This window comes from Aquarana catesbeiana, linkage group LG05, assembly GCF_042186555.1.
Source record: "Aquarana catesbeiana isolate 2022-GZ linkage group LG05, ASM4218655v1, whole genome shotgun sequence".
Lineage (NCBI taxonomy): Eukaryota > Metazoa > Chordata > Amphibia > Anura > Ranidae > Aquarana > Aquarana catesbeiana.
This window is the reverse complement of record NC_133328.1, coordinates 60,884,990-60,907,648: the sequence shown is the minus strand read 5'-3', so window position 1 is coordinate 60,907,648 and position 22,659 is coordinate 60,884,990. Positions and strand designations below refer to the sequence as shown.

Here is a 22,659-nt window from a genome sequence, read left to right as displayed (position 1 = left end):
AATCACTCTGCCTGTCTGCCAACCGCAAATACCTGTGTGCTTTGCTCAGTTTGCGCCTGCCCTGGCATGGTGGCCAGGCACGATAGAAGTGTGTATAAGTCCTGGGGGCAACCAAGTACCGGTAGGCCTACTTGCTTTATGGGAAAGGAGGCTGCTATAGGTGAAGAACACAGTAGCCAGCTATAGTGTCTGACCACCTGCGTTTGGAGTAAGTTTGATATTATCACAAGCCCTTAACAACGTCATTTTGAAGAAGTGGCTGTACCGGGGTGATACCTGCAGTTACAGGCTTCAACCTGGTGCCATTTTTTAGAGCTGGTGGTCGGCTTTCTGGTGATAACAACTGATGCGGCCCCCTCCCTTCCGCCGCTCCGCCTGGGTCTCCTGTCCCACCTGGAGACCCGAGTGCCGAACAAAGCCGGAATTGGCTTTGATTGGGTCTCCAATGTGGTAACCCAGAAGCGACGTCACTATGTCACTTCTGGTTTACTCGGCTGCAAACGGCGCCGATTTAAAAAAAATCCAAAGTATTTAAAAATGCCAATTTTGGCATTTTTAATACTTTAAATGCAGTGGAGAGGTTTAGGGTCTTTTAGACCCAAGATCCCTCCATAAAGAGTACCTGTCACTGCCTATTACTGTCATAAAGGGATGTTTCCATTCCTTGTGACAGCAATAAAAGTGATCAGATTTTTTTTTTTAAAAGGGACAGTGTAAAAAAATTAAAAAAAAATAAGAAAAAAATAATAAAATTTTTAAAGCGCCCCCTTCCCCACCTGCTTGCGCACCAAAGATAACGCATACCTAAGTCGCAACTGCAAATGTAAACAGTGTTCAAATCACACATGTGAGGTATCACCGCTATCGTCAGAGCGAGAGCAATAATTCTAGCAAAAGACATCCTCTGTAACCCTAAACTGGTAACCGTTAAAAATTTTTTAAAGCGTCGCCTATGGAGATTTTTAAGTACCATAGTTTGTCGCCATTCCAGGAGTGTGCGTACTTTTAAACTGTAACATGTTACATATCTATTTACTCGGCATAACATCATCTTTCACAGTCTACAAAAAATTTGATCTAATTTTACTGTTTCGTTTTTTTTTAATTCAGTGAAGTGTATATTTTTTCGAAACATATTGCGTTTGAAAGACCGCTGCGCAAATATCGTGTGACATAAAATAATGCAAAGACTGACATTTTATTCGCCAGAGTCTTTTGCTAAAAACTCTATATAATGTTTGGGGGTTCTAAGTAATTATCTAGCAAAAAATACTGATTTTAACTTGTAAAAAACAAGTGTCAGAAGTAGGCTTGGTCGTTAATTTAATAAACTCTTTCATCACAGTAACTGGATACAAAACCTGTTTAGTCTTCCACACAGGAACTTTTAAATGTACTTTAAGCTTTATGTCATTTAAAAAAAAAAAACACTACTGCAAAGAATATCATATTTCAAAAACACTTCCCATCAATGTTGCGATTGTTTTTTTTTGAGGGGGGTTGGGAGCGGTTGCGTTGGAGAGTTAGTGATTTTAAATGCAATTGACAACTAAAAATTGTGGGGTTATCATTGGACATTTTAAAGTGCCATTAAGCAACAATGATTGAGGGATTGCTTTGGGGGTGGATATACATATTTCAAGATAAATTTGACCCAAAGAAAGTGATTTCTGTCTCCCCAAAAAATTGTATGAAATGTATTTGTATACAGTGTTGCATGACTACGTAATTGTCAGTCAAACTATTACGGTTCTCAAAATTGAAATATGGCCTGTTAATGAGCGGGTGTAATATGCTGGTAATGAGGTGGTTAAAGGGCACATAGATAATACATTTCCTCCAAAAGACATAAGCATCATACTTTTTCCTTTCAAAGCTCCTCCTCTCTTTAAACCCACGGTAATGAGATTGGATTGTAACTGCAGCATCACTCTCCTTTTTACGCATATCATTCACTTTCTTCCTCACAAGGTATCCTCTGGCACCTGGAACCATATAATAGATCAATAATGAATGTAACATGTTATCCTAGTATTCAGATATTATGCTTAGAGGAAAATGTATACATACGTGCTTGAAACTTTGTGATTAATTTTTCCGTTTCTGTTTTGCTATGTAGTTCTTTGCGGATAGCATGACCCCTGTAAACTTTACAAATAAAAAAACATATATAAGCCAAACTACACCAAGATCTTCAGTACTAGAGATAACAAGAACAGCATTACCTTACAGCATTAATACATACTGTACATCACCAAGGTGCATGTTCCTATTAATTGCTTTGTTTTAAGGACCATTTGTAACAGAATCAACTTTAAAGCAATCAACTCTAATATGTAAAGTTTTATTAATTATGAAAATAGGCATCTTAAAGTTAAACTTCATACTAAATAGGAAGTTCTGCTTTTAAGAACCCCCCACCCCAGGTAACATTATTGGGGGTTTTTTTGGGAGGGGTGCCTAGTTTTTGCAGGTACCCACTTTCACTTCCACTGGAATTACCTAGGCAAGTTCTCCCTGCCCTCAACTGCTATGTTTACATACCAGGTCCAAAGAGGCTGCGGGACCATTCACAAAGCCCAGCATGCAGGGGCGTCGGGAGGGAGGGACCCAGAAAAGCCCCCAGTCTCAGGCATGCAGCTCTCCATTGTTAGCCCTGAGCGGCGAGCGCCGGGACCGATCTGATCCCAAGCGCAGTCGAGTGCGGCCGAGGGCCGTCGAGTGTGGCTGAGTCCTGCCATGTGCGGCCGAGTGCCATAGCAGGTCCCGCCTTCGGAAACCTGCAACGCCTATGATGGACGTCCCACTGGTCTAATGCCGGGAGCGCGAGACGTGTAACGTCCATCATAGGTGCTGAAGGCTCCAGAAGGCGGGAATTACAATGTGGCCGCCGCGCTACATGCCCACTCGGCGCTCGGCCGGGCGGCTCGCCTCTTCTCCTCGGCTCCTCCTCTGACGACTGACTGACTGCCTGCTGTGACACCACACACCACGGCTGAGCTGAGGTAGGTCAAACAGTGTATGTAAATGTCAGTGTATGTAGGTCAGACAGGTCAGTGTAGGTAGGTCAGTGTATGTAGGTCAGTGTAGGCAGGTCAGTGTAGGCAGGTCAGTGTAGGCCGGTCAGTGTAGGTAGGTCAGTGTAGGTAGGTCATTACCGTCAGTGTATGTAGGTCAGTGTAGGTAGGTCAGTGTATGTAGGTCAGTGTATGTAGGTCAGTGTAGGTAGGTCACTATCGTCAGTGTATGTAGGTCAGTACATGTAGGTCAGGTAGGTCAGTGTATGTAGGTCAGTGTATGTAGGTCAGGTAGGTCAGTGTATGTAGGTCACTACCGTCAGTGTATGTAGGTCAGGTAGGTAGGTCAGTGTAGGCAGGTCAGTGTAGGTAGGTCACTACCGTCAGTGTATGTAGGTCAGTGTAGGTAGGTCAGTGTATGTAGGTCAGTGTATGTAGGTCAGTGTAGGTAGGTCACTATCGTCAGTGTATGTAGGTCAGTACATGTAGGTCAGGTAGGTCAGTGTATGTAGGTCAGTGTATGTAGGTCAGGTGGGTCAGTGTATGTAGGTCACTACCGTCAGTGTATGTAGGTCAGGTAGGTAGGTCAGTGTAGGCAGGTCAGTGTAGGTAGGTCACTACCGTCAGTGTATGTAGGTCAGTGTAGGTAGGTCAGTGTATGTAGGTCGGTGTATGTAGGTCACTACCGTCAGTGTATGTAGGTCAGTGTATGTAGGTCATGTAGGTCAGTGTATGTAGGTTACTACCGTCAGTGTATGTAGGTCAGGCAGGTCAGTGTATGTAGGTCATGTAGGTCAGTGTATGTAGGTCACTACCGTCAGTGTATGTAGGTCAGTGTATGTAGGTCAGTGTATGTGGGTCACTACCTTCAGTGTATGTAGGTCAGTGTATGTAGGTCAGGTAGGTCAGTGTATGTAGGATAGTGTATGTTGGTCGGGTTGGTCAATGTATGTAGGTCAGTGTATGTAGGTCAGGTAGATCAGTGTAGGTAGGTCACTACCGTCAGTGTATGTAGGTCAGTGTAGGTAGGTCAGTGTATGTAGGTCACTACCATCAGTGTATGTAGGTCAGTGTATGTAGGTCAGGTAGGTCAGTGTATGTAGGTCATGTAGGTCAGTGTATGAAGGTCACTACCGTCAGTGTATGTAGGTCAGGCAGGTCAGTGTATGTAGGTAAGTGTATGTAGGTCATGTATGTCAGTGTTTGTAGGTCATGCAGGTCAGTGTATGTAGGTCACTACCGTCAGTGTATGTAGGTCAGTGTATGTAGGTCAGGTAGGTCAGTGTATGTAGGTCATGTAGGTCAGTGTATGTAGGTCAGTGTATGTAGGTCAGGTAGGTCAGTGTATGTAGGTCAGTGTATGTAGGTCAGGTAGGGCAGTGTATGTAGGTCAGTGTATGTAGGTCAGGTAGGTCAGTGTGTGTAGGTCATTGTATGTAGGTCACTACCGTCTGTGTATTCAGTGTATGTAGGTCAGGTAGATCAGTGTATGTAGGTCAGTGTATGTAGGTCAGGTAAGTCAGTGTATGTACAGTAGGTCAGGTAGGTCAGTGTATGTAGGTCACTACCGTCTGTGTATTCAGTGTATGTAGGTGAGGTAGGTCAGTGTATGTAGGTCAGGCAGGTCACGGCCCAGCCAAAAAAAAAGCCTGCGTCACATACACCACCCTGTTTCTGGCCTTGGACTTCGGGCTGAAACCCCTGGTCTTTTTGCCACCTACCAACGCCCGTGCCAGCATGACTCATGCATGTGCAGTTGCAACCTGGCTGTGAAGTCACAAGGAGTCGCAGTCAGATTCCCACACTAAACATACTGGCGCCGGGGACCTGAAGACCAGCGAAGAACCTGCCAGGGTGAGGATGGCGCTGGATCCCTGGACAGGTAAGTGTTCTTTTATTAAAAGTCATCTACAGTATTTGTAGCTACAGTATTTGCAGTAACCTTTATTTTTTTTTCTAGAGACTGAAGTTCCTCTTTAAAGTATATGGGCAAAATAAGGAAAATTTATATGCAATACATCTCTGCAACAGCACTGCAATTTTACCACTATGTTGTCTAGTTTTGCAGCCGCAAACGTTCCTATCCTGAACATGATTCTTCCACGTTCAGGTTGAACCCCCCCTAACCGCAGCAGCTCCTAAACCATCCTAAAAGCCTATGTGTACATGGACAAATAGGCTTTTATGGAGTTGAGTTTAGGAGCTTTGGCAAAAAAATGCCAGTAGCTCCTAAACTCAAGTTTAGGAGCTGTAGTGTATATTTAACCTTACAAAGGCTGTAAGTACAGAAATATACCTGTTGATCTTTCCAGAAATGCACTCAGCTCAACTCAGAGATAAGCTCCGCTGAGTACTCTACCTTTACTGTACAGACATCGCAAATTGCATTGTCAGCCTTGCCCAGTTCCCTGCTGGGGTACAGAGGGGTTGCTTTACTAAAACTACAGAGCGCAAAATCGGGTGCAGCTCTGCATAGAAACCAGCTTCCAGGTTGTTTTGTCCAAGCATAATTGAACAAACTGAAGTTAGAAGCTGATTGGCTTGGCAAGCTGCTGACGTTTTCAGAGCTACAAAATAAATACAACCTCCCAAATACTATGTACTATTCTTATATCCAGCTCAAACATGCGGTGGACACACAGGGAAAAGCTGCTCCCTGGACACTGTCAACCACCCCTATTTTCCATTTGATACAGTCCAGCACAGAAACTAAAGGATTTATCTCATATTGCTATCAAATGCTATTGATGCAACTTTTGAAAGCGCACCCGACTAAGGCACCGTCCCTATGGGAGCAGGACATAGGCCCAATTACGGGAGATCAATGGGAAGAAATTCTGCAATCCATTAATATATGTTCTCTCAATGTGGCCCAAAAGGTATCCCAACTATATATTGTACTTAGAGTGCATTACACCCCACTTAAACTTTACAATATGGGTAGGAGGCCTGATCCTATATGTAGCAGATGTGAGCGACATCAAGGTGATCTCATTCACCTACTATGGAGATGCCCAAAACTCCATAGGTATTGGAGTGAGATTATTGGAACACTTAATCAAGTGTTTCAGACCACTATTCCCCTTGATCCAATTCACTGTATTTTAGGAGTCCTAGAAGATATTGTGCCGGAAGAGATGACTAGACTAGCACTTACTAGGGCACTGTTCCAGGCACGCAAACTTATATTACTTGGCTGGAAATCGACCTCGCCACCATCAGTGAAATCTTGGATAACGCATATGGGTAACACCCTGATTATGGAAAAATATATTTATCAACACAGAGGCGGTTCCAATAGATTTGAGAAGATTTGGGCACCATGGTTAGCTACCCCTGGACTGAGTCCTAGGGAGCTGGTATTGTCCAGACTGTTGCAGTGCCCCGGGGGGGGGCTCATGAGGTTCTGTAAATGATTGCTGACCGTAAAGTAGTAGAGCATTGAAATGTTACAAGATTTTCGGTAACAAATGATGAGTGGAATGTACTATGCAATATCTACATGAATGTATGTTGTTGCACGATGCTTGTACAATGGAAGCTATGTGAATTTGCTCAATAAACACCTTTCTGATTTAAAAAAAAAAAAAAAGAAGCTGATTGGCTACCATGCACAGCTGCACCAGATTTTGCACTATCCAGTTTTAGTAAATCAACCCTAGAAAGCCTTCCTCTTTCCTCAACTCCATAAAATAAGGGGAAGGTGTTTTGTAGTCCAGCAGATAAAAAATGGTTGGAAACCTTAGTTGCAGTTCACACCTGAGCAATTTGAAGTGCATTTTCTGAAGCGCTTCAATGCTCAACATCAAGATTTCCATTAAATTTACGAGTGTCGCAAAGCTTGAAGCTTTTTGGGGCAGTGTTGTGTGTTTTGGTCCCTACAGTGGGGACGGAAAGTATTCAGACCCCCTTACATTTTTCACTCTTTGTTATATTACAGCCATTTCCTAAAATCATTTAAGTTCATTTTTTTCCTCATTAATGTACACACAGCACCCCATATTGACAGAAAAACACAGAATTGTTGACATTTTTGCAGATTTATTAAAAAAGAAAAAATGAAATATCACATGGCCCTAAGTATTCAGACCCTTTGCTCAGTATTTAGTAGAAGCACCCTTTGATCTAATACAGCCATGAGTCTTTTTGGCAAAGATGCAACAAGTTTTTCACACCTGGATTTGGGGATCCTCTGCCATTCCTCCTTGCAGATCCTCTCCAGTTCTGTCAGGTTGGATGGTAAACGTTGGTGGACAGCCATTTTTAGGTCTCTCCAGAGATGCTCAATTGGGTTTAAGTCAGGGCTCTGGCTGGGCCATTCAAGAACAGTCACAGAGTTGTTGTGAAGCCACTTCTTCGTTATTTTAGCTGTGTGCTTAGGGTCATCGTCTTGTTGGAAGGTAAACCTTTGGCCCAGTCTGAGATCCTGACCACTCTGGAGAAGGTTTTCGTCCAGGATATCCCTGTACTTGGCCGCATTCATCTTTCCCTCGATTGCAACCAGTCGCCCTGTCCCTGCAGCTGAAAAACACCCCCACAGCATGATGCTGCCACCACCATGCTTCACTGTTGGGACTGTATTGGACAGGTGATGAGCAGTGCCTGGTTTTCTCCACACATACCGCTTAGAATTAAGGCCAAAAAGTTCTATCTTGGTCTCATCAGACCAGACAATCTTATTTCTCACCATCTTGGAGTCCTTCAGGTGTTTTTTAGCAAACTCCATGCGGGCTTTCATGTGTCTGGAGACCTTGGCCAGATCTGTGCCTTGCCACAATTCTGTCTCTGAGCTCTTCAGGCAGTTCCTTTGACCTCATGATTCTCATTGGCTCTGACATGCACTGTGAGCTGTACGGTCTTATATAGACAGGTGTGTGACTTTCCTAATCAAGTCCAATCAGTATAATCAAACACAGCTGGACTTAAATGAAGGTGTAGAACCATCTCAAGAATGATCAGAAGAAATGGACACCACCTGAGTTAAATATATGAGTGTCACAGCAAAGGTTCTGAATACTTAGGACCATGTGATATTTCAGTTTTTCTTTTTTAATAAATCTGCAAAAATGTCAAAATGCTTGGAAAAGCTCAAGATGATGCGTGAACCTAGTCTAACTTGCATAATTTCTCTCGTACACAACTGAGGTGCCACCTGAATTTTCTACAGAAAAACAGGAAAATACACATGAAAGAAATAGGCAACACTGTATTGTTAGAAGTCTATAAATAACACCTATAGGATTATTGTATTGTGCTGTACAACACATTACCCAGGCTTTATAAAAGCTCAATAATAAAAGATATCTATTATATCATTGACAAAATGATTGATTGCCATGCCCTGGCAGTTAATAGAAACCCAGCACAGATCATGTTTTGCTGGAAGGGTGATCAGTAGCTATTACTCTTTTGAAATATCTAGGAATGTTCTATGTTTGGGGCTTTTAGATCATGATTGTCACTGAGTACAGACAGAGTAGCGAATGTTAAATTCCAAAAACAGTCATTTTTTTTCTCTTTTGAATATATTGTTGAAGGGCTGTAACCTTTTCCAGATCATTAATGTTGTCTTCATACCTATTAAGGAGTTCTCCTCTCACTTTCTGTTAGGACAGGATGTGATGGGAAATCTTCCCAACAGGGACAAAGACAAAAATACATTTTTCTTATGCCCCGTACACACGGTCGGACATTGATCGGACATTCCGACAACAAAATCCTAGGATTTTTTCCGACGGATGTTGGCTCAAACTTTTTTGCATACACAGCGTCACACAAACTTGTCGGAAAATCCGATCGTTCTGAACGCAGTGACGTAAAACACATATGTTGGGACTATAAACGGGGCAGTAGCCAATAGCTTTCATCTCTATTTATTCTGATCATGCGTGGCACTTTGTGCGTCGGATTTGTGTACACACGATCGGAAATTCCGACAACAGATTTTGTTGTCGGAAAATTTTATAGCCTGCTCTCAAACTTTGTGTGTCGGAAAATCCGATGGAAAATGTGTGATGGAGCCTACACACGGTCGGAATTTCCGACAACAAGGTCCTATCACACATTTTTCGTCGGAAAATCCGACCGTGTGTACGGGGCATAACTGGGAGAAAGCTTAGAACATCAGGCATTGGGTTTGAATTGCCAAAGGCTATTTTGCACCCTTCTTTGCTCACTAGACTTTAAAATGAAACTAAAGTTGCTGAAGGTTCCCTGGAGCAAATTACCATAATGGGTGTGTATGTATAGCATATGTTCCTACTATGGCAGACTAGTTTGGCCCCTTCCAGCAAAGCAAGATCTGTGCTTCCCTTTCGGCACTCTATTGTTGCAGCTGCTAATGTTTGAAGGTCTTCCATAGTCCATTCCATTCCATTGTCTCCACCCTTTGGCCATTGAGAGGCTACTGATGAAGTAAATCCTGAGCGTAAGCAACTTCTTGTGGGCTGGGAATGTACCCTGCACTGTGCATGTCCCACAGATTGTGTACACAAACAAAACATTTTCTAGCAGACAGATAGAACAGTTTTTTGGCAGAACAGTTACTTTCACCAAAATAATTGTGGCTGCTAAAACAGTTTTAGACTTACTTCCCTCATTAAAGTGGTTGTAAACCCTTACATGTATCCCATGAAGTGACTGGCCTCAGATGATACGGAGAGATGCAATAAACCCTCCTACATGAGTTGTACCTGTTGTAACACCCTCTAGTGTGCTAGACGAATAATACAGGTTTTCTTTTTTAGAGTAGGTAAATTTCAAGGCTTGGCTGGCAGCCAAGCCTGGGTGTGTTTTGTGATCTGGGTTGGGAGTGACCTAGATTAGTGCTGGGTGACTTACAGGTGGTGCCACTAGGACCTCCCACTTCTTTCCAAAATTTTTATGGTACTTTCTGGAAAGAGAGAGGAGGTGGAGCCGCCTGGGGTATTCTGAGGAGCCCTGACCAATCCCCAACTGGATTGGCAGGGGGCAGGCCTCCTTGAATACCCAGGGTCAGCCCAGCTGGGAGGGAGTGGATCGAGTGGAAGATGGAGATGGAGTGTTAGGCTATCAGGGCCTTTGAGGGAGCTCCCCAGTGGGGGGTGACCTTGGGCCTGGGCTCGGGTGTGGCCGGGACCATCTTACAACCCACAGAGGTGTCCTGGCCAGGAGGCACAGGAGGAGCAAGAGAGGACAGCAAGAGAACACTGCCCGGCAAGTCTCCAGGAGTTCCACAGAGGCAGCCAGGAGGGCTGGTGAGTGTTCACACAGTCGGGAGGACTGGGAGGCATGCTTGAGAGGACTGAGATGGAGCAGTCTGGGATGGGTGCAGAGACAGACTGGAGGATTGTGGTGGCACGGGCAGTGGAAAGGAACAGCTGCAGTCGTGAGGACTGGCAGTACCTGAAGAGGTGGTGCTGGGAGCAGTAGCCACAGGGACAGCTAGTACTGAAACTTTCTATTCTTTTTTTGTTACACCATAGGGGCCCGTGGCCCCTGCCTGTAAAGGGCATTTGCTTTAGGCCTGGTTGAGCCAGTGTCAGACCTATACTGCTAGCTGGTCCAGGAAATGCAGCAAGTGATGTGCTGGAGTGATAATCTGCAAACAAGGAAGTGCAGGAGGAGAAGAGGAGATTGTATATACTCTGGTGTATATAGTAGTCCCAACATTGACTGTTAATTACATGGGCATCTCATAAGTTCCCTATCCCCCATCCAAGTTAAATTCCCCTCAATAAAACATAAAAAAACAAGTGCAAGGACTGTTTTCACGACTCTGAACAAATGAGGAGTTTGTGCCTGGCTGGGCAAGGTGACAGATGGACCACTAAATCCAGCAGCCCCTACGGGAATACCGCAACACTGTTTATCTGCAGCCCTGTCTTCTGTAGAGCCGTTCAAAGTATACAATTCACACTGGCAGGGTGCAAAATCTAATGTTACATACTGCACAGCATAGAGCAGGAAGCTGAGTGTATTATGAGACCTGATTGGAGGGAATGGACATCCTCCCAACAATCTCAAATGAAAACATGCACAGCTGAGGCTGTCAATCACAGGTTGTGTGCTGGATCTCTAACACCCCCCCCCCCCCCCCCATTATCCGTGATTGCTTGTCAGCACAGCCTGTTAGAAGTGATTGCAGATAGCGTAATGAAGGAAACAGCAGACAGAAATCACACTTATCCGGCGTACACATGATCGGAAATGCCGCCAGCAAAACTCCGATGACAGGTTTTTGTCGGAAAATGGGACTGTGTGTATGCTCCATCGGTCTTTTGCTGGCAGAATTCCATCCAGCAAAAGATTGGGAGCAGGTTCTCTATTTTTCGGTCGGGAAAAGTTCCTATCCGAAAATGTGATCGTCTGTATGCAATTCAGACGCGCAAAAAAGGACGCATGCTCGGAAACAATTCGACGTATGCTCGGAAGCATTGAACTTCATTTTCTCGGCTCATCGTAGTGTTGTACGTCACCGCGTTCTTGACGGTCGAAAGTTCAGAGAACTTTTGTGTGACCGTGTGCATGCAAGGCAAGCTTGAGCGTAATTCCGTCAGAAAAACCATCCAAGTTTTTTCTGACGGAAATTCCGATCGTGCGTACGCGGCATTAGTGCTTTGGATTTTGGCAAATACACACTATCGAAGGAAATAATTTCTTTTTCATTTCAGAGGTTTACAACCATGTTAACTAAATGCTTGACTGAGTTTAGCTTGCAGGTCTATAAAAATCTTTTTTTTTTTTTTTTAGAGTAATTGAATTGAACTTGCACAACAGACGGCCGTCTTAAATCCATGGTGGCTTTATGTTGTGTGTACATTTTGAAATGTCTTAAGCAGCCCATACATTAGTCAGTTTTTTCCTTCAATCAGCAGGCTAAATGAAAAAAAAATGACCTTATTGTGTGTCTTATCCAGCTCATTGATTAGTCTTTTTTTTTTTAGCAGATCTCTTTGCTGTCAAAATACAAAGTCTCAGTGGAAAGGATTCCCCCATTCACATCGAGTGTGTGGATGGGGGATTATGGGATATTAGTCTTTTTCTTCATTCAACCGGTTGGTTGAATTAAAAAAAAGGGTAATCTATGAGCTGCCCAAGATACACAATAATGCCCCGTACACACGGTCGGACATTGATCAGACATTCCGACAACAAAATCCTAGGATTTTTTCGGACGAATGTTGGATTTAAACTTGCCTTGCATACACACGGTCACACAAAGTTGTCGGAAAATCCGATCATTCTGAACGCGGTGACGTAAAACACGTAGGTCAGGACTATAAACGGGGTAGTAGCCAATAGCTTTCATCTCTTTATTTATTCTGAGCATGCGTGGCACTTTGTGCGTCGGATTTGTGTACACACGATCAGAAATTCCGACAACGGATTTTGTTGTCGGAAAATTTTATAGCATGCTCTCAAACTTTGTGTGTTGGGAAATCCGATAGAAAATGTGTGATGGAGCCTACACAAGGTCGGAATTTCCCACAACAAGGTCCTATCTCACATATTCCTTCTGAAAATCCGACCGTGTGTACGGTGCATAAGGCTAACTGAGGCTACTTATTTTTCCATCTTAGTATCTCCAACTAGTGCCAGGACAAGGTCATCTACAGCCAAAGGGGAACATGCCAAACTGTACCCCCCCCCCCCTCAAGATGCATGAGCATTAAATCAGCAAAAGTCAGCAAAAAAACCCCCAAATGCTCAAAACAGAGCACTAATTTGCATGATTACCCTCTAAGCATAAATGCCCCCCCCAGTGCAAATCCCCCCCCCTTGCTAAAATCCCTCTCCCAGTACAAGAAAACTACCTGCCTAGCACAAATCCTCCTTTACAATCCCCCTCCTAGCACAAATCCCCCCTTCCAAAACAAATTTCCCTGGAAAGCACAAATACCCCCAATCATCCCTATTAGCACAAATCTACCCCCCCCCAAAAAAAAAAAGATTTCCCCTCCCTACCATATCACCTCTTCTAGCACAAAACCCCCCCAATCCCCCCCTCCTAGCACAAATCCTCTTCCCCCACCCCCCTCCCAACATAGATCCCCCCAAATCACCACTCCTACCCCCAAATTTCCCTTCCTAGAGCAATTCTTACCCCCCTGCCGCCCCCCCCCAAACTCCCCTTTGCCACACAAATCCCCTCCCCCCAATCTCCTCACGGTGCCCCCCACCTCACATGATACCACAGTGCCCAGGGCAGCTGCCCCTCCTGTCCACCCCTTGTCCTGGCCCTGTCTCTGACCCATCAGCTTACAGCACAGGCAACTCCACTGAAAGCCTGATTTCAACTCTCCTGAGGTATTTGGCAGCTCATTAAAAAGACAAGTTTCAGGTGCTTACAGTGGCTGAACTGAAACATTTTATCATTATTTTTGAAAGAAAAATAAGTAAATGTAAAATACTGCAGTTATTATTTGGAACAAAAGAAAACTCATAATTACCTGACTGTATTTTCACAGCACTTTCCTCTCTCTTCTGCTTCAGTTTTTGGTATCTCTTGGCTCCCAGCCACCCTTTGACACAGGCCTGAAGAACTACAATTCTGTTCACTATGCTCTTTATCATACGGTCCAACTGTTCAACATGGTAGTATTTAAGGAAAACCTGAGGACATTATACAGTATTGTTATTAGTATACTTGATACTTAAAGTGGTTCTAATGGCTGAAGGTTTTTTTATCTTCATACATGAAGGTTATGGGGATGTTTTAACCCTTTATATGCCTAAGCCTATTTCTGACATTTGTTGCTTACAAGTTAAAATCCATATTTTTTGCTAGAAAATAACTTATATATTTCTTTAGCAGATACCCTAGAGAATAAAATGGCGATCATTGCAATATTTTATGTCACACGGTATTTGCGCAGCGGTCTATCAAATGCAATTTTTTAGGAAAAGAGACACTTTCATGAATTAAAAGAAAAACTAAACAATAAAATTTGCCCATTTTTTTTTGTATGTGAAAGATGTTGTTAAGCCGAGTAAATAGATACCTAACATGTCATGCTTTAAATTTGCGCACACTCGTGGAATGGCGACAAACTATGGTACGTAAAAATCTCCATAGGAGACACTTTAAAAAATGTTTAATGGTTACCAGGTGAGAGTTACAGAGAAGGTCTTTTGCTAGAATCATTGTTCTCACTCTGACGATCGCAGCGATACCCCTAATGCCGCGTACACACGAGCAGACTTTCCAGCAGAAAAGGTCTGACAGAACAATTCCGTCGAACATTCCGATCGTGTGTGGGCTTCATCTGACCTTTTGTGTCGAAAATTCAGACGGACCTAGAAATAGAACATGTTTCAAATCTTTCCGACGGACTTGATTCCTATCGAAAAATCCGTTCGTCTGTATGCTAGTCCGACAGACCAAAAACGACGCAAGGGCAGCTATTGGCTACTGGCTATGAACTTCCTTATTCTAGTCCGGTCGTACGTCATCACATTCAAAACGATCGGACTTTGGTGTGATTGTGTGTAGGCAAGTCCGTTTCGTTGGAACTCCGTCAGAACTCCGTCGAAAAGTCCTTCGGAGTTCAGGTGGACGAGAAGTCCGCTCGTGTGTACGCGGCATTACATGTGTGATTTGAACAACGTTTACATTTGTGGGCACGATTTAAGTATGCGGTTTCTTTGCTGCGTGAGCACTCGGGGACAGGGGGCGCTTTAAAAATTATTTTTTATTTTTATTTATTTTTCTACATTATCCCTTTAAAAGAAAAAAAAAATGATCACTTTTATTGCTGTTACAAGGAATGTAAACATCATTTGTGACAGTAATAGGTGGTGAATTATAATCTTTATGGAGGGATCGGGGGGTCTAAAATACCCCAAATCCCTCCTTTGCACTTAAAAGTATTCAGATCGGCAAAATTGGTGATTTTGAATACTGTCATTTTTTTAAATCGGCACCATTGGCAGCCGAGTAAACCGGAAGTGACGCCGTGATGTTGCTTCCGGGATTTTACATCGGAGACCCGATCAAAGCCGAATCCAGCTCCATACGGATCTCAGCCTAGGCAGTGGATGCGCCGGCTGAGGGCTTGGGTCTCCCGATGGGATGGGAGGCCCGGGAAGAGCAGTGGAAGGTGGCGGCGGGCGGGGACGTCTCCTCCCGCTTCTTTAGGATAACAGCCAAGCGGCTTTTAGCTGCATCAGTTGTTATCACTAAACAGCCAACCGTTGGCTCTAAAAAACGGTACTGAGGTGATGCCCTACGGTTGGCGCAAAGGGGTTATTAAGGGTAACATTAAGGTAAGGTTAGAGGGAATATATCGTGTTGCATAAATTACTGTATCTTTATTTATTATTGTCAGGACTAAAAGGAAAATGTTATAAAATATAAAATACTTCATATCCATATCTTTTTGCATTTTAATGTAAAACAATGTCCCTCTTTCCTCCTCATTTCCTCCCTCTTTCCTCCTCATTTGTCCCTCATTTTGGTCTGATCTATTTAATTGTATATAAAATACACTATTTATCTTTCAAAAAGTGTTTCCCAGTGCTAAACCTTTCATCCAATTTCTAAATGGCTGCATTTTTAAATTTCAAAAGCCAGTAAGTATAAAGGAATATTAGTGGTAAAAAAAAACACTTGTGGGTTTAACTCATCATTTTGTTTGGTATATTTCTTCTTTAAGGGGGCATGGCAAGGGGTATGTCCTATGTCTACATACTTTTACTAATATGTGTCCCTCCTTCCCATCTCAAAAAGTTGTGAGGTATACACTTTGTATTGACAACTATAAAATCAACTCATAATCCAACCTAAAATAAAACTTATACATATTAATTATTGCTGAATTGCTTTATATATAGACAGCCTCTAATAATTCACCATCAGTTACCTTGGTCTTTCCTAATACCCAGTGGTCTAGATTTGCCTTTTCTAGTATGGCTGAACAACATTCTGGACTGACTGGAGGATCTTCATGAGACTTAAAGCTGATCAGATAATATCTGCAGAAAGAAACATAACCTTTAAGCATGTGTAAGACATGGGGGTTATTTACGAAAGGCAAATCCACTTTGCACTACAAGTGCACTGAAAGTGCACTTGGAAGTGCAGTCACTCTAAATCTAAGGGGAAGATCTGAAATGAGGGGAAGCTCTGCTGATTTTATCATCCAATCATGTGCAAGCTAAAATGCTGTACTTTATTTTCCTTGCGTGTCCCCCTCGGATCTACAGCGACTGCACTATCAAGTGCACTTGCAGTGCAAAGTGGATTTGCCTTTAGTAAATAACCTCCATAGTCATAAAAATAAATCATTTGAACTTTTAAAAGTTTAGCCCCAAAACATTTGGAGGACTCTCTCTCAAAATCTAAATAAACCTGCAGAAAACATTTTTTTATAGTTTTAGACAGGATGGTTAGAATGTCTGTCTGACTTTCGCCGTTGGCTTTTTCCCCAATTCTCCTTTTCAAATCTCCCTAAAATAAGTGAAAATCCCATCTGTGACTCTAGTTACTGAACAGGTGGCCTTGCTCACCCTCTTTTTCAGCATGGGTACGTATCCCTAAGGAGGCATAGATGGCTATAAAAAACTGACAGAGGTTCTTACCCTTACCCAGATTAACATTTAACAACCAAAAACTTCTGAAAACCTCTGTTTCTCATGAACTGGTATTCTATCTCATAAATATAAGGACAGGTTAACTTTAGCAAAAAACTTCCCAATCCATACTAAGCTACCCACTCCTTTCCACACATAGGTACCTACTCACCACTAGGGATGGTCCCGATGTTCGTTTGTCCACAAACGAACCGAACATATGGGGCGTTTGCGGTGAATTAGAGGAGCGCCCCATAATGCACTGTAAGATCGCAGTGCTTTGACGGCTGCTGTTTGGCCAAAGCATGCACCTGACCTGCATGCTTTGGCCAATCACAGCGCAATCTGCTGGGAGAGTGCCTTTGGCCAATCATGGCTCAGGGGGCTAAGTCCACGCCCCACACTATATAAGGCTGCTTACACGACGGCTGTATGTAGTGTGATAACGTGGAGAGATTGAGAGAACTTGAACTAGATTAGGCAGGTTAGTTAGTGGCGTGCAGGCAGTTTAGTATATATATATATATACAGTGTAGTCAGTGTAGAATATATATACAGTGCAGTTAATGTATTAATATATATATATATATATATATACCGTGTGGTATATATATATATATATATATATATATATATATATATACAGTGCATTCAGTGTAGACTATATACAGTGCAGGCAGTCTAATATATATATATATATATATATATATATATATATATATATATATATATATATACAGTGCAGTCAGTGCAGAGTATATAATACAGTGCTTTGAAGTGGTTAAAGGGAACCCTATGATAGAATTAAGAAAATTAAACGGCATGGGGTCCCCCCCAAAATCCATACCAGGCTCTTTGGGTCTGGTATAGATTTTAAGGGGAACTCTACACCAAATTTTATTTTTAAAAACAGCGTGGGGTCCCCCCAAAATCCATACCAGGCCCTTTGGGTGGCATAGATTTTAAGGGGAAACTCTACACCAAAGTTTTAAAACAAATTGGCGTGGAGTGCCTCCCAAAATCCATACCAGACCCTTATCCGAGCAAGCAGCCTGGCGGGCCAGGAAAGGGATGGGACAAGCAAATGCCCTCCCTCCTATAACCATACCAGGCCACTTGCCCTCAACATGGGGAGGGTGCTTTGGGGTCCCCCTCAAAGCACCTTGTCCCCATGTCGATGGGGACAAGGGCCTTTTGCCGATAACCCTGGCCATTGGTAGAGTCCGCCCGACGGACCCGAAAGAAAAAAGTGAGCACTTTTGATTTTTCATGTTTGTATCCCATAGACTTTAATAGGGTTCGCATGTTCGCTCAAACTTTTTGCCTATTCGCATGGTGCGAACCGTACGGGGGGGGGGGGGTGTTCGGCTCATCCCTACTCACCACTTTCTGGTGTAGCAATCCTGTCCAATGCTGCTTACAGCTGCACAATAACTTCCCATTGACTAGAATGCGGCTTTACTCCTCCAGTATGTGTACAACCCATTGAAGTCTATGGTAAGTTGCTGTGCAGGTGTGGGACAATATTTCAATACCAGGACTGCAAACACCTGTGAAGGTTGCCACCAACACAAAGATGTAAATAGGTGCCTGGGTTGTAGGGGTATTATCTTAGAATAGGTTAGGTGGCTGGGGAATTTGTATTCTTTAGTAAACCTGTCCTTTAATGGCTTCTCTTTCTGCTCTTCTTAGTAGATACATCATAGAATCTCCCTGTTAATGCCAGCTAGAAGGCAGCATTATTTGTAGGAGCAAAAAACCTTTACACTGGTTTTTGTAAAATGCCTTTTACATGCAACATACTGCAAAAATTCATAATATAGTATGCATGCTGAAATTTCAGCAGAACCATGCAATAAGTACCGTCAGGGAATAAAATAAAAGTTAAAGTTAATAGATTGCATTCGGTAATGAAAACCCCCCATTTATTATGCTTCTGTGATCTAGAGGTATGTGCATATCTGTCTAGATCTCAGCCACATGAAAGTTATTTTCTTTCTGAATGTCCATATCTGGATTCCTGGAAGGTTTACAATATTCTAACCAAAGCTTTTGAAGACTGATCAGTGACCCAAGCAATGCTCCACTGTGTTTCATGGGAGACAGAAGTCTATCTGTGTGCTAGTGTTAACAGTGACTGATAGATTATTCCTTACCTCTTGATAAAGTTAGCAAAAAGAATGCGATGCGAATAGCCCTGCCGGCGGATTCTCGCAGTCTCTAAAATCCCCGTATACCGAAGCTGCACCAACACTTTCTCCCGATCAAACTTGCTTGGTAGACGGTCATTATTTGGTTTGATGCACCGCACAAAGTGAGGCTGGCCAGCCACCATTTTTGATAATAAATCCATTAAGGAATACTAAAACAGAAAGATGTAATTAGTCATATCTATGTAGAAGTTGTTTCTTAAAAAAAGGAGTATTCATTGGTCATTGTAATACAACCTATAACATTTAAATTGGGCTTCTTCTCAGAAAAAAGTCAAGGTTTTAAGTACCCACCATATAACTTACCTCCAGTCTAGTCAGATTAGCTGTTCCAATAAACATTCATAAATCAGAATATCAACACTCTTAGCACAACCCTCTGGAACACAATCTCAAAACTCCACAGTGTTCTCTGAAAGGCTTAGATGACTACAGATGCAGCTAAACAAAATACACAAATGCTCATGTCCCAACTAGTTTGGATACTGCCACAGCTAAACATTTGAACAAAACTCATACCACTGTGAATTAGACAGTGGTAGGTATTATTGACTCTGGTGTATAATAATAATATTTAGTTGAATATCTATAGATATTTTTCACTCTGCTTGCCTTCCCTGAGGAAGTCATGAGGATAGTGATGTAACACATGGGAGGAGCCGGGTGATGCCGAAGCCGCAGAGTTTGTTGGACTGTGGCTGTACATTGAGTCTTAAAGGCACTTTTTACCTTGTTTTAATGTAAGTGCAATTCTTTTAATAAATCTGCATTTTATGACCCACTACACTGTGAGAGCCCACCATATGTTCTTTTGAGTGGACTGGGAGCAGAGGAGACAGAGGTGGAGGGCCTCTTAAAGAGACACCTACTACAGAAGAAGCTAATACCCCCTAAGGACATCTAGAGAGGGACCACCACAGTCATACCCCAAGAGGGTAAAAGAGTGGTAGACCTAACAATGTATGTTCGTAGGTCCACACCATAAGTTGAGAGCATTGGAGTGAAGGTGGCGGGATACACTTATATGACGGTGTGAATACACATAAGTGTTTGAGCCCGCAGTGGAGGAAGAGTTGATATGGACACATTTGTTCAGGACTAATCTTTAATTTAATTTATATTGGTGTGATAGTTTTTATGGACTTACTGTATATCACAATTTGGATGCGGACTGCTAATTTAAACTTATGTTTGGAATGTTCACTTTATAATTTGACCTTTTGCAATATGTATATTTAAAGTATTAGATACGAGGGGGTGCTGATAATTATTGAGCCTTAACCAGAAAATAATTTAGCTAGGAAGCTGTAAATTGCAGAGTGTACTGGCCAATTTGTCTATATTCAATGGTGCAAAAATCAACTACCTATAATTTTAATGTATCTTTAATTTTCAGGTCCAAATGAACATGGCAGCACCTCCAGAAAAATTTAATGTGGAAGAGCATAGGACCATAATCAAGTTCCTGTTTCTACCAAGGGAAAGGTGCGAAGCAGATCCATGATGAAATGTCACAAACTTTGGGTGACAGTGGCCCTTCATATGCAACAGTTAAACGTTGGGTTGTCAATTTTAAAATTGGCCATTTCAGTGTTGAAAGTAAGAAACCCAGTGGAAAGACTGTTTCTGTCTCTGTGCCTGCAAATGTGAAAGCCATCCATGACATGATATCAGCCAAAAGTATTGCTACATATCTGGGAATATCATGTGAGAGAGTTTGTGCCATTATCCACAATCCCAGAACTTTTGACAACCGAACAAAAGAGGAAACGTGTAGAGACATCGGTGGCTGTTTTGGAACATTTTGCAAGAAATGAGTCAGATTTCCAGGACAAACTGGTAACTGGTGATGAGAGATGGATCTACTGTTATGATCCTGAGACAAAGGAACAGTCTAAGGAATGGAGGCACAGTAGTTCCCCCAGGCCAAAGAACTTCCGTGTGCAAAGGTCAGTGCAGAAGCAAATGGCAACAGTTTTTTGGGATGAGAAGGGAGCTCTGCTGGTGGACTACCTCCAAAAGGGTTCAAACATCAATGCAACATATTACTGTGCTTTATTGATGAAGTTGAGGCAAAATATCAAGGAAAAACATTGAGAAATGCCCTCCAAAGGTGTCATCCTGTTGCATGATAATGCCTTGTCACACTGCAGGTGAAACAATGGCAAAACTGACCTCCTTAGGCTTTCAAGTGATGCCCCGTCCACCCTATTTGCCCGACCTGGCTCCTTCTGACTATCATCTGTTTCCCAATATCAAAAAACACCTAAAGGGACAATATTTTGGGAATGTTCCAGAGGCAACTAATGCTGCAAATGAGTAGTTACTCAGCAGTCTGATGAATTTTATTTGCAGGTACTTAAGAAGCTGCAGGATATGTCGCAAGTGCATTGACTTCCTGGGGGAATATGTAGAATAGAGTGGCAGTTACAGCTTCCTAGCGCAATTTTGTCTGGGTAAAGCTCAGTACTTATCAGCACCCCCTCGTATTAACCATTGATAGTTAATACTATCAATGGTTACCATAATTACCAATGAAAATATCTATACATAGTCTTTTTTAAAGTAAATGCAATGGCTTATTTGAATTAATTGCATTGAGTTTCTGAACAAATGATAAATCATGGCACATCTTGTCTGGAAGGAGATCCATATGAACAAACCAAATGCTGACTCCAAATATATATATATATATATATATATATATATATATATATATATATATATATATAGTATATGTAATGGGTGTATGCTACCAATAGTGTGAATATCAGAGGTTCCATCGCCTATAGCCACCCAAGCCTGTCATGCATGCTGCACACTAATCAAGAAGCCTTGGTTTTGTCACATGTAACATGTTATAATATCCTTAGGTCACCCCAATCTCCTTGGAGCTAGAAGAAGCGCACAAATTCAGGACTCCTGGAGGGACTAAACAGGAACCATAAGCAGAGCAATATTTTTTTTTATAAGGCACTCATGGCTAGGCAATTGTGGCAAATACAAAAAAATAGGAGTAATCAGCAACAATCACAGCATTTTTAGTTTGTGTTAATAATTTCCCTTTATTTGTGCCTTTTTCCATCTTTGGAGATATGTGTGTAAATCCAGTAGCAAATCTAACAGGCTATAAAAGTCACAAAACTTTCTGTAGCTCAAATAAAATCTATCCATCTATCCTCTATACTGGCTTTTTAGTGTTTGCCATGTTTTATTGTTGCTGACAAAGGGGTGAGAACCTGTATGAAAGGGCATCATTATTCACATATGGTAGGAAGAAGTGAACTTACATAACTAAGAAATATCAGAATACCATACCCTAAAATATGAAGCCACGGTCTGTGTTTTCATGTTTGTAGTCTCTCTAGGATGATGGGAATCTCCAAAATCACCCTATTGAACAACAAGCACATTGCAATCAGCATTTACTTTTATCTGAAACATTACCATGGCAGTCTATACTAACTTAAGCTACCTATAGACTTAAGATAACAGCCGACCAATCTGTCCATTTCGCAGACTATGATCTCTTGTCTAAAGGATGAAAGGAGGAGTCTATTAAGCCATTGAGAAAAACTGCCCCAATCACTACTGAGATAGGCTGATGCCTATCTTTGCTTCCAGATCCACCCATCCCTTTACCATAGAATTTAACTGTAAGCTAGGTCAAAAAGAGCTTGCAGTTTCTGAAATCAATTTAGCCTGTAGGTGCTCCTAATGCCTCCATGTCTGACTGCTCTCATGGTCTCATTGGTCTATGGCTGGCTTTACATTGCAGTGCAATCCTCTTTTGTGAACATGTCTAATATTTGCATTTTTATTGCCAACCCCATGATAGCAATATATACATATATTTAATTCTGTGTGATCTGTTAATCTAC

At 42.3% G+C, this 22,659-nt stretch overlaps 1 protein-coding gene across 2 annotated transcripts in view; it reads right to left on the bottom strand.

The window, feature by feature from the left end:
* Window positions 1–22,659, bottom strand: part of MYO3A (myosin IIIA) — a 285,335-nt gene that overhangs the window by 92,850 nt on the left and 169,826 nt on the right. For both annotated transcript variants that reach the window (XM_073629787.1, XM_073629788.1), the window contains exons 24-29: window positions 22,097–22,171; window positions 18,725–18,930; window positions 15,860–15,971; window positions 13,448–13,610; window positions 2,071–2,148; window positions 1,862–1,985 (exon numbers count right to left, since the gene is read on the bottom strand). In XM_073629787.1, the coding sequence (XP_073485888.1) occupies window positions 1,862–1,985; window positions 2,071–2,148; window positions 13,448–13,610; window positions 15,860–15,971; window positions 18,725–18,930; window positions 22,097–22,171 (758 nt within the window). The remainder of the gene's footprint in view (window positions 1–1,861; window positions 1,986–2,070; window positions 2,149–13,447; window positions 13,611–15,859; window positions 15,972–18,724; window positions 18,931–22,096; window positions 22,172–22,659) is intronic.